We start from the raw sequence: 15,245 nt of genomic DNA on the forward strand, positions 1-15,245 counted from the left end.
ACACACACAAGACTACACACACATCACCTCATCAAGACTATCCCTCATCAAGACTACACACACACACACACACACATCATCCTCATCAAGACTACCTACACACACACACACACACACATCATCCCTCATCAAGACTACCTACACACACACACACACACACACACAAGACTCATCCCTCATCAAGACTACCACACACACACACACACACACATCATCCTCATCAAGACTACACACACACACACACACACATCCCTCATCAAGACTACCTACACACACACACACACACACATCATCCCTCATCAAGACTACCTACACACACACACACACATCATCCCTCATCAAGACTACCTACACACACACACACACACACACACATCATCCCTCATCAAGACTACCTACACACACACACACACACACACACATCATCCCTCATCAAGACTACCTACATCACACACACACACACATCCCTCATCAAGACTACCTACACACACACACACACACACATCATCCCTCATCAAGACTACCTACACACACACACACACATCACACATCAAGACTCATCCCCCTCATCAAGACTACCTACACACACACACACACACACACACACATCATCCCTCATCAAGACTACCTACACACACACACACACACACACATCCACTCATCCCTCATCAAAGACTACCTACACACACACACACACACACATCATCCCTCATCAAGACTACCTACACACACACACACACACACATCATCCTCATCAAGACTACCTACACACACACACACACATCATCATCCCTCATCAAGACTACACTCACACACACACACACACATCATCCCTCATCAAGACTACCTACACACACACACACACACACATCATCATCATCCCTCATCAAGACTACCACACACACACACACACATCACATCATCCCTCATCAAGACTACCTACACACACACACACACACACACACACATCATCCCTCATCAAGACTACCTACACACACACACACACACACACACATCATCCATCATCCCTCATCAACACTACCCTCATCAAGACTACACACACACACACACACATCATCCCTCATCAAGACTACCTACACACACACACACACATCACACACATCACACACACAGACTCATCCCTCATCAAGACTACCTACACACACACACACACACACATCATCCCTCATCAAGACTACCTACACACACACACACACACACACACACACACACACATCATCCCTCATCAAGACTACCCTCATCAAGACTACACACACACACACACACACACCACATCACACATCATCAAGACTACACACACACACACACACATCATCCCTCATCAAGACTACACACACACACACACACACACACACACATCATCCCTCATCAAGACTACCTACACACACACACACACACATCATCCCTCATCACACACACACACACACACACACACATCATCCTCATCAAGACTACCTACACACACACACACACACATCATCATCCTCATCAAGACTACCTACACACACACACACACACATCATCCCTCATCAAGACTACCTCATCAAGACTACCTACACACACACACATCAAGACTCATCCCTCATCAAGACTACCTACACACACACACACACACATCACACATCATCCTCATCAAGACTACCTACACACACACACACACACACACATCATCCCTCATCAAGACTACCTACACACACACACACACATCATCAAGACTACATCATCCCTCATCAAGACTACCTACACACACACACACACACACACACATCATCCCTCATCAAGACTACCTACACACACACACACACACATCATCCCTCATCAAGACTACCTACACACACACACACACACATCATCATCATCAAGACTCATCAAGACTACCCACACACACACACACATCATCATCCCTCATCAAGACTACCTACACACACACACACACACACATCATCCCTCATCAAGACTACCTACACACACACACACACACATCATCCCTCATCAAGACTACCACACACACACACACAAGACACACACACATCACTCATCAAGACTACCTCATCACACACCACACACACACACACACACACACATCATCCCTCATCAAGACTACCTACACACACACACACACACATCATCCTCATCAAGACTACCTACACACACACACACACACACACATCATCATCCTCATCAAGACTACCTACACACACACACACACACACACATCATCCTCATCAAGACTACCTACACACACACACACACACACACACATCATCCCTCATCAAGACTACCTACACACACACACACACACACACACATCATCCCTCATCAAGACTACCTACACACACACACACACACATCATCCCTCATCAAGACTACCTACACACACACATCCCTCATCAAGACACACACACACACACATCACACACACACACACACATCCCTCATCAAGACTACCTACACACACACACACACAAGACTACACACACACACACCTCATCATCAAGACTACCTACACACACACACACACACATCATCATCCCTCATCAAGACTACCTACACACACACACACACACATCATCCCTCATCAAGACTACCTACACACACACACACACACACATCATCCCTCATCAAGACTACCTACACACACACACACACACACACATCATCCCTCATCAAGACTACCTACACACACACACACACACACACACACACATCATCCCTCATCAAGACTACCTACACACACACACACACATCATCATCCCTCATCAAGACTACCTACACACACACACACACACACACACACATCATCATCAAGACTACCTACACACACACACACACACATCACTCATCAAGACTACCTACACACACACACACACACACATCATCCCTCATCAAGACTACCCACACACACACATCATCATCCCTCATCAAGACTACACACACACACACACACATCATCCCTCATCAAGACTACACACACACACATCATCCCTCATCAAGACTACCTACACACACACACACACACATCATCCCTCATCAAGACTACCACACACACACACAAGACACACACACATCCACACACACATCATCAAGACTACCTACACACACACACACACACATCATCCCTCATCAAGACTACCTACACACACACACACACACACACACAAGACTACCTACACACACACATCATCCCTCATCAAGACTACCTACACACACACACACACACACACATCATCCCTCATCAAGACTACCTACACACACACACACACACATCATCCCTCATCAAGACACACACACACACACATCCCTCATCAAGACTACACACACACACACACACACATCATCATCCCTCATCAAGACTACCTACACACACACATCCCTCATCAAGACTACCACACACACACACATCCCTCATCAAGACTACACACACACACACACACACATCATCCCTCATCAAGACTACCTACACACACACACATCATCACCTCACACACTACCCTCACACACTACACACACACACACATCATCCCTCATCAAGACTACCTACACACACACACACACATCATCCCTCATCAAGACTACCTACACACACACACACACACACACACATCCCTCATCAAGACTACCTACACACACACACACACACACACACATCATCCACTCATCAAGACTACCTACACACACACACACACATCATCAAGACACCTCATCATCCCTCATCAAGACTACCTACACACACACACACACACACACACATCATCCCTCATCAAGACTACCACACACACACACACATCACACACACACACATCATCCCTCATCAAGACTACCTACACACACACACACACACACACACACACATCATCCTCATCAAGACTACCTACACACACACACACACACACACACATCCCTCATCAAGACTACCTACACACACACACACACACACATCATCCCTCATCAAGACTACCTACACACACACACACACACATCATCAAGACACACACACACACACACATCCCTCATCAAGACTACCACACACACACACACATCAAGACACACACACATCAAGACACCTCACACACACACACACACATCATCCCTCATCAAGACTACCACACACACATCATCCCTCATCAAGACTATCCTACCTACACACACACACACACACACACACACACACACACACATCATCCCTCATCAAGACTACCTACACACACACACACACACACAAGACTACACACACACACACATCACAAGACTACCACACATCCCTCATCAAGACTACCTACACACACACACACACACACACACACATCATCCCTCATCAAGACTACCACTACACACACACACACACACACACACATCATCATCCCTCATCAAGACTACCTCCCTCACACACACACACACACATCATCCCTCATCAAGACTACACACACACACACACACACACACACACACATCACACATCACACACACACACACACACACATCATCCACACACACATCCCTCATCAAGACTACCTACACACACACACACACACACATCATCCCTCATCAAGACCCTCATCAAGACACACACATCCCTCATCAAGACTACACACACACACACACACACATCATCCCTCATCAAGACTACCTACACACACACACACACACACACACACATCCCTCATCAAGACTACCTACACACACACACACACACATCATCCCTCATCAAGACTACCTACACACACACACACACACACACATCATCCTCATCAAGACTACCTACACACACAACACACACACATCATCCCTCATCAAGACTACACACACACACACACACACATCATCCCTCATCAAGACTACCTACACACACACACACACACACATCACACACACATCAAGACTACCTACACACACACACACACACACACATCATCCCTCATCAAGACTACCTACACACACACACACACACACATCAAGACTACACACACACACACACACACATCATCCCTCATCAAGACTACACACACACACACACACACACACACACACACATCATCCCTCATCAAGACTACCTACACACACACACACATCATCAAGACTACTCATCAAGACACATCATCATCCCTCATCAAGACTACACACACACACACACATCATCCCTCATCAAGACTCATCACACACACCTACACACACACACACATCATCCCTCATCAAGACTACCTACACACACACACACACATCATCCTCATCAAGACTACCTACACACACACACACACACACACATCATCCCTCATCAAGACTACCTACACACACACACACACATCATCCTCATCAAGACCTACACACACACACACACACAAGACTACACACATCACTCATCAAGACTACCTACACACACACACACACACACACATCATCCCTCATCAAGACACACACACACACACACACACACATCATCCTCATCAAGACTACCTACACACACACACACACACACACACACACACACACACACACACACACACACACACATCATCCCTCATCAAGACTACCTACACACACACACACACACACACACACATCATCCCTCATCAAGACTACCTACACACACACACACACACATCATCCCTCATCAAGACTACCTACACACACACACACACACACACACACATCATCCCTCATCAAGACTACCTACACACACACACACACACATCATCCCTCATCAAGACTACCTACACACACACACACACACATCATCATCCTCATCCCTCATCAAGACTACCTACACACACACACACACACACATCATCCCTCATCCCTCAAGACTCAACACTACACACACACACACATCATCCCTCATCAAGACTACCTACACACACACACACATCATCCCTCATCAAGACTACCACACACACACACTACCTCACACACACACACACACACACACACACACACACACACATCATCCCTCAAGACTACCTACACACACACACACACACACATCATCCCTCAAGACTACCTACACACACACACACACACACATCATCCCTCAAGACTACCTACACACACACACACACACATCATCCCTCAAGACTACCTACACACACACACACACACACACATCATCCCTCAAGACTACCTACACACACACACACATCATCCCTCAAGACTACCTACACACACACACACATCATCCCTCAAGACTACCTACACACACACACACACACACACACACACACACACAGACTACACTACACACACACACACACACACACACATCATCCCTCAAGACAAGACTACCTACACACACACATCATCCCTCATCAAGACTACCTACACACACACACACACATCATCCCTCAAGACTACCTACACACACACACACACACATCATCCCTCATCAAGACTACCTACACACACACACACACATCATCATCCCTCAAGACTACCTACCTACACACACACACACCACACATCATCCCTCACACACACCACACACACACACACACACACATCATCATCAAGACTACACACACACACACACATCATCCCTCATCAGACTACCTACACACACACACACCCTCATCATCCCTCATCAAGACTATCCTACTACCTACTCATCCCTCACACACTACACACACACACACACATCATCCCTCAAGACTACCTACCTCACACACACACACACACACACATCATCATCCCTCAAGACTATCCCTCACAAGACTACACACACACACACACACACACATCATCCTCAAGACTACCTACCTACACACACACACACACACACACATCATCCTCATCCTCACCACACACACACACACACACATCATCCCTCAAGACTACCTACCACACACACACACACACACACATCATCATCCCTCAAGACTACCTACCTACACACACACACACACCATCATCATCCCTCAAGACTACCTACCTACACACACACACACACACATCATCATCCCTCAAGACTACCTACCTACACACACACACACACACATCATCATCCCTCAAGACTACCTACCTACACACACACACACACATCATCATCCCTCAAGACTACCTACCTACACACACACACACATCATCATCCCTCAAGACTACCTACCTACACACACACACACACACATCATCATCCTACCTCAAGACTACCTACCTACACACACACACACATCATCATCCCTCAATCCTCATCAAGACTACCTACCTACACACACACACACATCATCATCCCTCAAGACTACCTACCTACACACACACATCACATCATCATCCCTCAAGACTACCTACCTACACACACACACACATCATCACACCTCACACACAAGACTACACACACAAGACTACACACACACACACACACATCATCATCCCTCAAGACTACCTACCTACACACACACACACATCATCATCCCTCAAGACTACCTCACCCTCATCAAGACTACCTACTACACTACACACACACACACACATCATCATCCCTCAAGACTACCTACCTACACACACACACACATCATCATCATCCCTCAAGACTACCTACCTACACACACACACACACACATCATCATCCCTCAAGACTACCTACCTACACACACACACATCATCATCCCTCAAGACTACCTACCTACACACACACACACATCATCATCAAGACTACCTCAAGACTCATCCCTCACAAGACTACCTACACACACACACATCATCATCCCTCAAGACTACCTACCTACACACACACACACATCATCATCCCTCAAGACTACCTACCTACACACACACACACATCATCATCCCTCAAGACTACCTACCTACACACACACACACATCATCATCCCTCAAGACTACCTACCTACACACACACACACATCATCATCCCTCAAGACTACCTACCTACACACACACACACATCATCATCCCTCAAGACTACCTACATCCCTACAAGACTACACACACACACACACACATCATCCCTCATCAAGACTACACACACACACACACATCACATCACACACACACACACACATCATCATCCCTCAAGACTACCTACCTACACACATCATCATCCCTCAAGACTACACACACACACATCATCATCATCCTCAAGACTACCTACCTACACACACACACATCATCATCCCACACACACATCAAGACTCACCTACCTACACACACACACATCATCATCATCCCTCAAGACTACCTACCTCACACACACATCATCATCATCCCTCAAGACTACCTACCTACACACACACATCATCATCATCCCTCAAGACTACCTACCTACACACACACACATCATCATCATCCCTCAAGACTACCTACCTACACACACACACATCATCATCATCCCTCAAGACTACCTACCTACACACACACACATCATCATCATCCCTCAAGACTACCTACCTACACACACACACACACATCATCATCCCTCAAGACTACCTACCTCACACACACACACACATCATCATCCCTCAAGACTACCTACCTACACATCATCCCTCAAGACTACCTACACACACACATCATCCCCATCAAGACTACCTACCTACACACACACACATCATCATCCACACATCATCCAAGACTACCTACCTACACACACACACATCATCATCATCCCTCAAGACTACCTACCACACCACACCCACACACACACACACACACACATCATCATCATCCCTCAAGACTACCTCATCCTCCTACCTACACACACACATCATCATCATCCCTCAAGACTACCTACCTACACACACACAACATCATCCCTCAAGACTACCTACCTACACACACACACACACACACATCATCCCTCAAGACTACCTACACACACCATCCCCCAAGACTACACACACACACACACACATCATCCCTCAAGACTACCCACACACACACACACACACATCATCCCTCAAGACTACCTACACACACACACCATCCCTCGAGGCTACCCACGCACCATCACTTCTCCTTCACATATCCCCCTCTACCACATCAGTCATCCCTAACCCATGTCCGTCTGTTCCCTCCTGCAGATTGACGGCTCCACCCTCCGTACCATCTGTATGCAGCATGGCCCCCTGCTGACCTTTCACCTCGGCCTGACCCAGGGCAGTGCTCTGATTCGCTACAGCACCCCACAGGAAGCAGCAAAGGCCCAGAGCGCACTACACATGTAAGCCCCTCCTCTCAGCTTGTCAATCAGCCTCAATGGTGTAATTTTGTAGATTAGGGCTTCTCAAACTTTTTCACTCGGGGTTCCCCCCCTTTCACCATTGGGGGAAACATCCAACCCCCCCACATCTATTTCTATGGGCAAAAGCACTGTTCATGACAAGCTATTCAGACCCCTGTTTTGGTGGAGGGAATGTTCCTGGTTTAAAGATGATTTCCTGCAGTTGTATACATTTTGTCATGTCTAATGTGTGTTCGTTCAATTGATAGTTGTAATTTTATTGCCACTCAAATCTATGGCCTAAAAAATCAAACATTCGCTAACATGGGCTAGTTAATCTAGACATGTAAGGTATGCAATGACTAATGCACGCCCCACAGTTTGGAGCCACTGCTGTAGATGAACAATCTCCAGCTCCATAGATGGACATACCATAGACTGAAAATCAAGGACATTCCATACTGGCTGTCTGGTGGGCATGGAACACACTCATTTCGTAGGAATGGGCTGGGGAAAACCTGCTTAGACTTAATGGCGATTACTATAATGAAATGTGAACACTAATAGATAATAGCCGGTGAACACAAAACTAACATTCAATCACTCCTTACTCTCTCCTCTCTCTCTCTCCAGGTGTGTCCTGGGCAATACCACCATCTTGGCCAAGTTTGTGAGCGAAGAGGAGGTTGCTCGCTATTTTGCACATTCCCAGGCGGGAGGGGCAGGGTCCAGCGGAGCAGCCGGGGCCCCAGGGTCCAGCGGAGGCCAGGGAGGCCCCACAGGGACAGGTGCCATGGGGGCCAACAGCAGCGGGGAGAGGGAACGAGACAGAACCAGAGAAGGAGAGGGATCTGCCCCTGGAGGAGGAGGTAACGGAGGGGGGAGGAGGCAGCTCGGGGCCCGTCAGCTCTGGCTGGCAGAGTTTAGACGGTACAGGAGGCTCCCTGGATCCTACCCCCACCCAGGGGCCCGGCCTGAGTATGTTTGCCCAGTGGAGCAGCAACGGTTCTGGGGGAGGAGGGGTGGCTGGGGGTGTAGAGCCCGGCAGACAGGGTTTGTGGGGAGGGATGGGGGGTGGAGGGTACCCCAGCAGTAGTATGTGGGGGTCCCCTGCCATGGAGGATCGACACCAGATGGGGAGTCCTGCTGCTTTGCTGCCTGGAGACCTGCTAGGAGGAGGGGCTGATTCTATCTGAATGACCACACCTAATACATGAACGCATACATTACGAAAAAACATGCACTTACACAAGTTCTACCACACACACCCAGTGGCCAGTATATTAGGTACATTCATCTAGTACCGGGTCAAACCCCCCCTTTGGCTCCAGAATTCTTTGGGGCATGGAAAAGTTGCTCAATTGGTATCTAGGGACCTAACGTGTGCCAGGAAAACATTCCCCCACCATTACACCACCAGCCTGTACTGTTGACACCAGGCAGGATGGGGCCATGGACTCGTGCTGCTTACACCAGATCCTGACTGCCCTCAGCATGACACAACAGGAACCAGGATTCGTTGGACCAGGCAATTGTCCAGTGTTGGTGACCGTGTGTCCACTGGAGCCGCTTCTTCTTGTTTTTAGCTGATAGGAGTGGAAACCCAGTGCGGTAGCCTGATGCAATATCCCATCAGTGACAAGGACCAACGAGTTGTGAGTTCTGAGATGCTGTTCTGCACACCACTGTTGTACTGCTCCGTTATTTCCCTGTTTATGGCCCGCCTGTTAGCTTGCACTTTTCTTCCCATTCTCCTTCGACCTCTCATCAATGAGCTGTTTTCACCCACAGGACTGCTGCTGACTGGGTGTTTTTAGTTTGTCGCTCCATTCTCACTAAACCCTAGCCAGTGTTATGCGTGAAAAGTACAGGAGGCTTCTGAGAGACTGGAACCGGTACGCCTGGCACCGACAATCATACCACGCTCAGTCGCTAAGGTCACTTGTTTTTCCCATTCTAGCGTTCAGTCGAACAGTAACTGGAATGCCTTGATGCCCGTCTGCCTGCTATATATAGCCAGCCACGGCCACGTGACTTACTGTCTGTAGGAGCGAGCCCTTTTCGGGAACAAGCTGGTGTAACTTATAAACTGGCCACTGAGTGTGCATATACGTTAACACACCGATGAAATTAGTTCATACTACACTGGTTACAAACATGCAGGTCCACTGACGGTAACTGTCACACATTATGTCACGAATAGACGGTGACGTGCCAACACTACCCGCACACAAAATCTCACACACACACACATACATTCGCACACTTTTTACCTTTAAATGAAGGCTTCAACAGCAAGACTTGAACAGACAGAGGTGGAATCTGTTGGACTGACAGACTCACCTGGATGACTCCTCTTTCTACACCCATGTAATACAAAAACAGAACTCACACTGAGCATACTGAGCCCCTATCACTCAGGCATGCCCTGTAGAGGAACTAACAACGTGACAACACATGGATGTCTTCCTATGTGATGTTTAACAACTTATTACAACAACTCTGTACGACACAAACCTACAGGACGTTACAGCGCCGGGCCAGTTGGGCTTACAGTACCTACCTGACCCAACCCGTTCTGACATTCGGAATCACCTTCTCTCTATTTCTCACCAGTTACACACTGCTCTGATGTTTAACAAGCAAACATGTATCTTCTTGTATGTCATTTTTTTTCCTGTTTGTAAAAAAAAAAAAAGTGGAACAGTGGAAAAATCCAAGATGTCTTTTCTTTTTCCTTCAAAATGCTGACCTCGTTATATATTTTTTCTTACTCAATCAAGTTGGTTATTATGTCATGATGATCACTTATTACTAGCTGTACAATGTTCCCTCCTGCCTGCCTGTGTGAATGTGCTAGGCGTGACGGTATGTTGATGATGATATTGTGAGGCTGTGGGCGCGGTCCACAGCTAAGGAGAAGCGATGCAACAACCAACGGTTGCGTGCCATGTCATCGACTGACAAATTGCTATAACCAATGATGTGGTTAGCTGATACAACGCCTGAATAGGTATTTTAAGTAAGGTCTGGCTGTCTTCAGCAACGTCTAAGCATAGGAACGCGCCCTGTGTCTGTCGTTGCCGTGGTGAATGTGTTTTTGTCAAAGAGATTCATTCATGATTAACAAGTGGATTCATGATTAACAAGCGAGTGATTGTGAGAGATAGTGTGTGTGTGTCTGCAAACACTTGGTAGGCGGACATTTTTTACATCAGGTGTTCCGTGTGTATGTACTTGATGCAGGTGTGTGTGTGGAAAGTTCAAGAACATAGGCACTAATGCATATTTCTCTTAAGTTGTGGTTTTAGCAGAAATATTATTTTTTTTTGTCTGAATTGCAGTAATATTTTTTTTAAAGAAGCAAACAACTGAAGGCAATTATATTAAGATGCCAAAACCTACCATACCAAGCTGAGCTGGAGCGGTGTTTTGCAAACACGTTAAAGTTAACAATTGTTTTATTTTTTTGTTGTGTATCAATTTAAATTAAGGCGGGCTTTATCACTCCTGTTCAGGTTCTTTTTGTTTGTTTTCAGATTTGACAAAGGAGATAATTAATTTAAGCAAACACAATAAAGGTTGAATTCAACTCTTCGGGTGTCATTGTGTTACATTTTAAAACCACACCGCTACCTCAGTGAGTCTGACACATACCCCTCCTCATCTTCACAACTTTTTTTCAATGACTTGCCCATGATAATTGACCATCCAATGTTATACCTAGGAGTTTAGCTTCCTCAACTTATTCAATGTTCTTTATGTACAACTCCAGTTGACGTTTAGGTCTTTAGAGAGTGTTTTGAACCAAATACAATGCTATTAGTTTTAGATGTATTCAAGACCAGTTTATTAATCACCCATTCTGATGATGACTGTAACTCCTTATTTAGAATTTAAGGGATCTCACTGGCTTTGGATGCTGACATGGAGAGTGTGGAATCATCTGCATACATTGTAATGTTAGCTTTGTAAGACCAGTGGCAAATCATTCGTAAAATATAGAGGAGTAGGTCCAGGACAACTGCCCTGAGGGACAACGCACTGTACATATCTGATGTTAGAAGATTCCATTGGCGAACACTCTGGCTTCTGTTGGATAAATAACTCCAACCGGTTCTCACAGTTAATTGGCATGAATAATTTTACAAATCATTCCAGTGCCGCATTTGGATTCACTTCCTCATACACATCAGACCAACATGTTCAACGAGAGTCCTGGGAAAACATTTTGTGTGGTCTCTTATAAATTACTTTAGGCCCAACCTTTGGCACTTTGGCTTTCCTTGTTATTGCCACAATAGTATGGTCACTACAGCCAATGGTAACTTTGCTTTGGAGCAAAGCTCTGCAACATCAGTCACAGTTAGAGGCTTCCTCTTGAGAGGACTGCTAGTTGCTAACCAGTCAATGTTCAGGTCACCCAGAAAATAGACCTCTAACATTACACACACTATCAAGCATTGGACACATATTATCCAAATACAAATTATCCAACCTAAGGAGGCTAAAGAAATTTGGTTTAACACCTAAAACCCTCTCAAACTTTAACAGCTGCACAATTGAGAGCATCCTGTGGGGCTGTATCATCGCCTGGTACGGCAACTGCACCGCCCACAACCGTAAAGCTCTCCAGAGGATGGTGCGATCTGCCCTCCTGAACATCTACAGCGCACAATGCTATAGGAAGGCCAAAAAGATCATAAAGGACATCAACCACCCGAGCCACTGCCTGTTCACTCCACTATCATCCAGAAGGCGAGGTCAGTACAGGTGCATCAAAGCTGCGACCGAGAGACTGGAAAAACAGCTTCTATCTCAAGGCCATCGGACTGACAAATGGCCATCACTAGCACATCAGAGGCGGCTGCCTATAGACATAGATTACAACATTTAGAAATGGATCACTAGCCACTAATAATGTTTCCGTATCTAGCATTACTCATCTCATATGTATGAACTGCACTCTATACTATTCTACGGTATCTTAGTCACTTTAATTGTGTGTAAATATTGCATCACCCATCTCATATGTATATACTCTATACTATGCCACTGTATCGTAGTCCAATACCTCTCTGACATGTATGTATATATTCTTAATTTCTACTTAGATTTGTGTGTATTGGGTATATGTTGTGAAACTGTTAGATATTACTTGTTAGATATTACTGCACTGTCGGAGCTAGAAGCACAAGCATTTCGCTACACCCACCAACACGTATGTGACCAATACATTTGATTTGATATTGATACCTTTAGCACTTGGTGGCCTATAATGGCACCCCTAAAGAAGAGGCTTTAGACGAGGCAGGTGAACTTGCAACCACAACACTTCCAAATCATTTGACATGAGATCCTCTAAACTTTTACAGGAATAATGCTCTGAACATATACAAGCATTCCTGTCTCTTCTGTAGATGTTATATCCCTGTATTGCTACTGCTGTATCGTCAAAGGAATTATCTAAGTGAGTTTCAGAGATGGCCAGTATAGGAATGTTATGTGATGTTAGCAAGTTATTGATTTCATTAACCTTATTTCAAAGGCTACTTGTATTAATATGGACTATTCTTAGACCTTTCCTGAGTAGCTTATCAGTGAAAAGAAAATAAGTAAAATAACAGGCCGTCATAACAGGCCGTCATTGAAAATAAGAATGTGTTCTTAACTGACTTGCCTCGTTAAATAAAGGTAAAATTTAAAATATGTAAAAATTAAATGTAAACATTGTTTGACTAACAGTCAATCAGGCACTTGTGAGTGTAGCTAGGATCCTCCCAGGATCTTGCGAGGAAGGGTGGACAATGAGCTTGTCGTAGCGGGTGTAAGTAAGCAATGTCCCCACGCTGTCTGGCAGCTTTCATAGCTGGGATAAGTTCTTTCCACCTCTGGTGCACAGCTTCAGAGAAGTCCTCGTTGAGTAAGATGTTGGTTCCTCAAGTTCTTGGCTCTCTCCAGAACAGCCATCTTGTCCTTGAACCTTAGGAACTTGACCACTATCAGCCTGGGTCTGTCACCTGGGCTGGTGACAGGTTTTCCAGACCTGTGTGCACACTCC

The 15,245-nt window shown here is 45.9% G+C and overlaps 1 protein-coding gene across 1 annotated transcript in view; it reads left to right on the top strand.

The window, feature by feature from the left end:
- The window catches only part of LOC124039024 (trinucleotide repeat-containing gene 6B protein-like), a 59,029-nt gene extending 46,253 nt beyond the window's left edge, over window positions 1-12,776 (top strand). The window contains exons 22-23 of the mRNA XM_046354909.1: window positions 9,045-9,184; window positions 9,818-12,776. Coding sequence (XP_046210865.1) covers window positions 9,045-9,184; window positions 9,818-10,280 — 603 coding nt within the window. The 3' untranslated portion in view covers window positions 10,281-12,776. The remainder of the gene's footprint in view (window positions 1-9,044; window positions 9,185-9,817) is intronic.
- The last annotated feature ends 2,469 nt before the right edge of the window (window positions 12,777-15,245 follow it).

The sequence above is a fragment of the Oncorhynchus gorbuscha genome, linkage group LG07, assembly GCF_021184085.1.
Source record: "Oncorhynchus gorbuscha isolate QuinsamMale2020 ecotype Even-year linkage group LG07, OgorEven_v1.0, whole genome shotgun sequence".
NCBI lineage: Eukaryota > Metazoa > Chordata > Actinopteri > Salmoniformes > Salmonidae > Oncorhynchus > Oncorhynchus gorbuscha.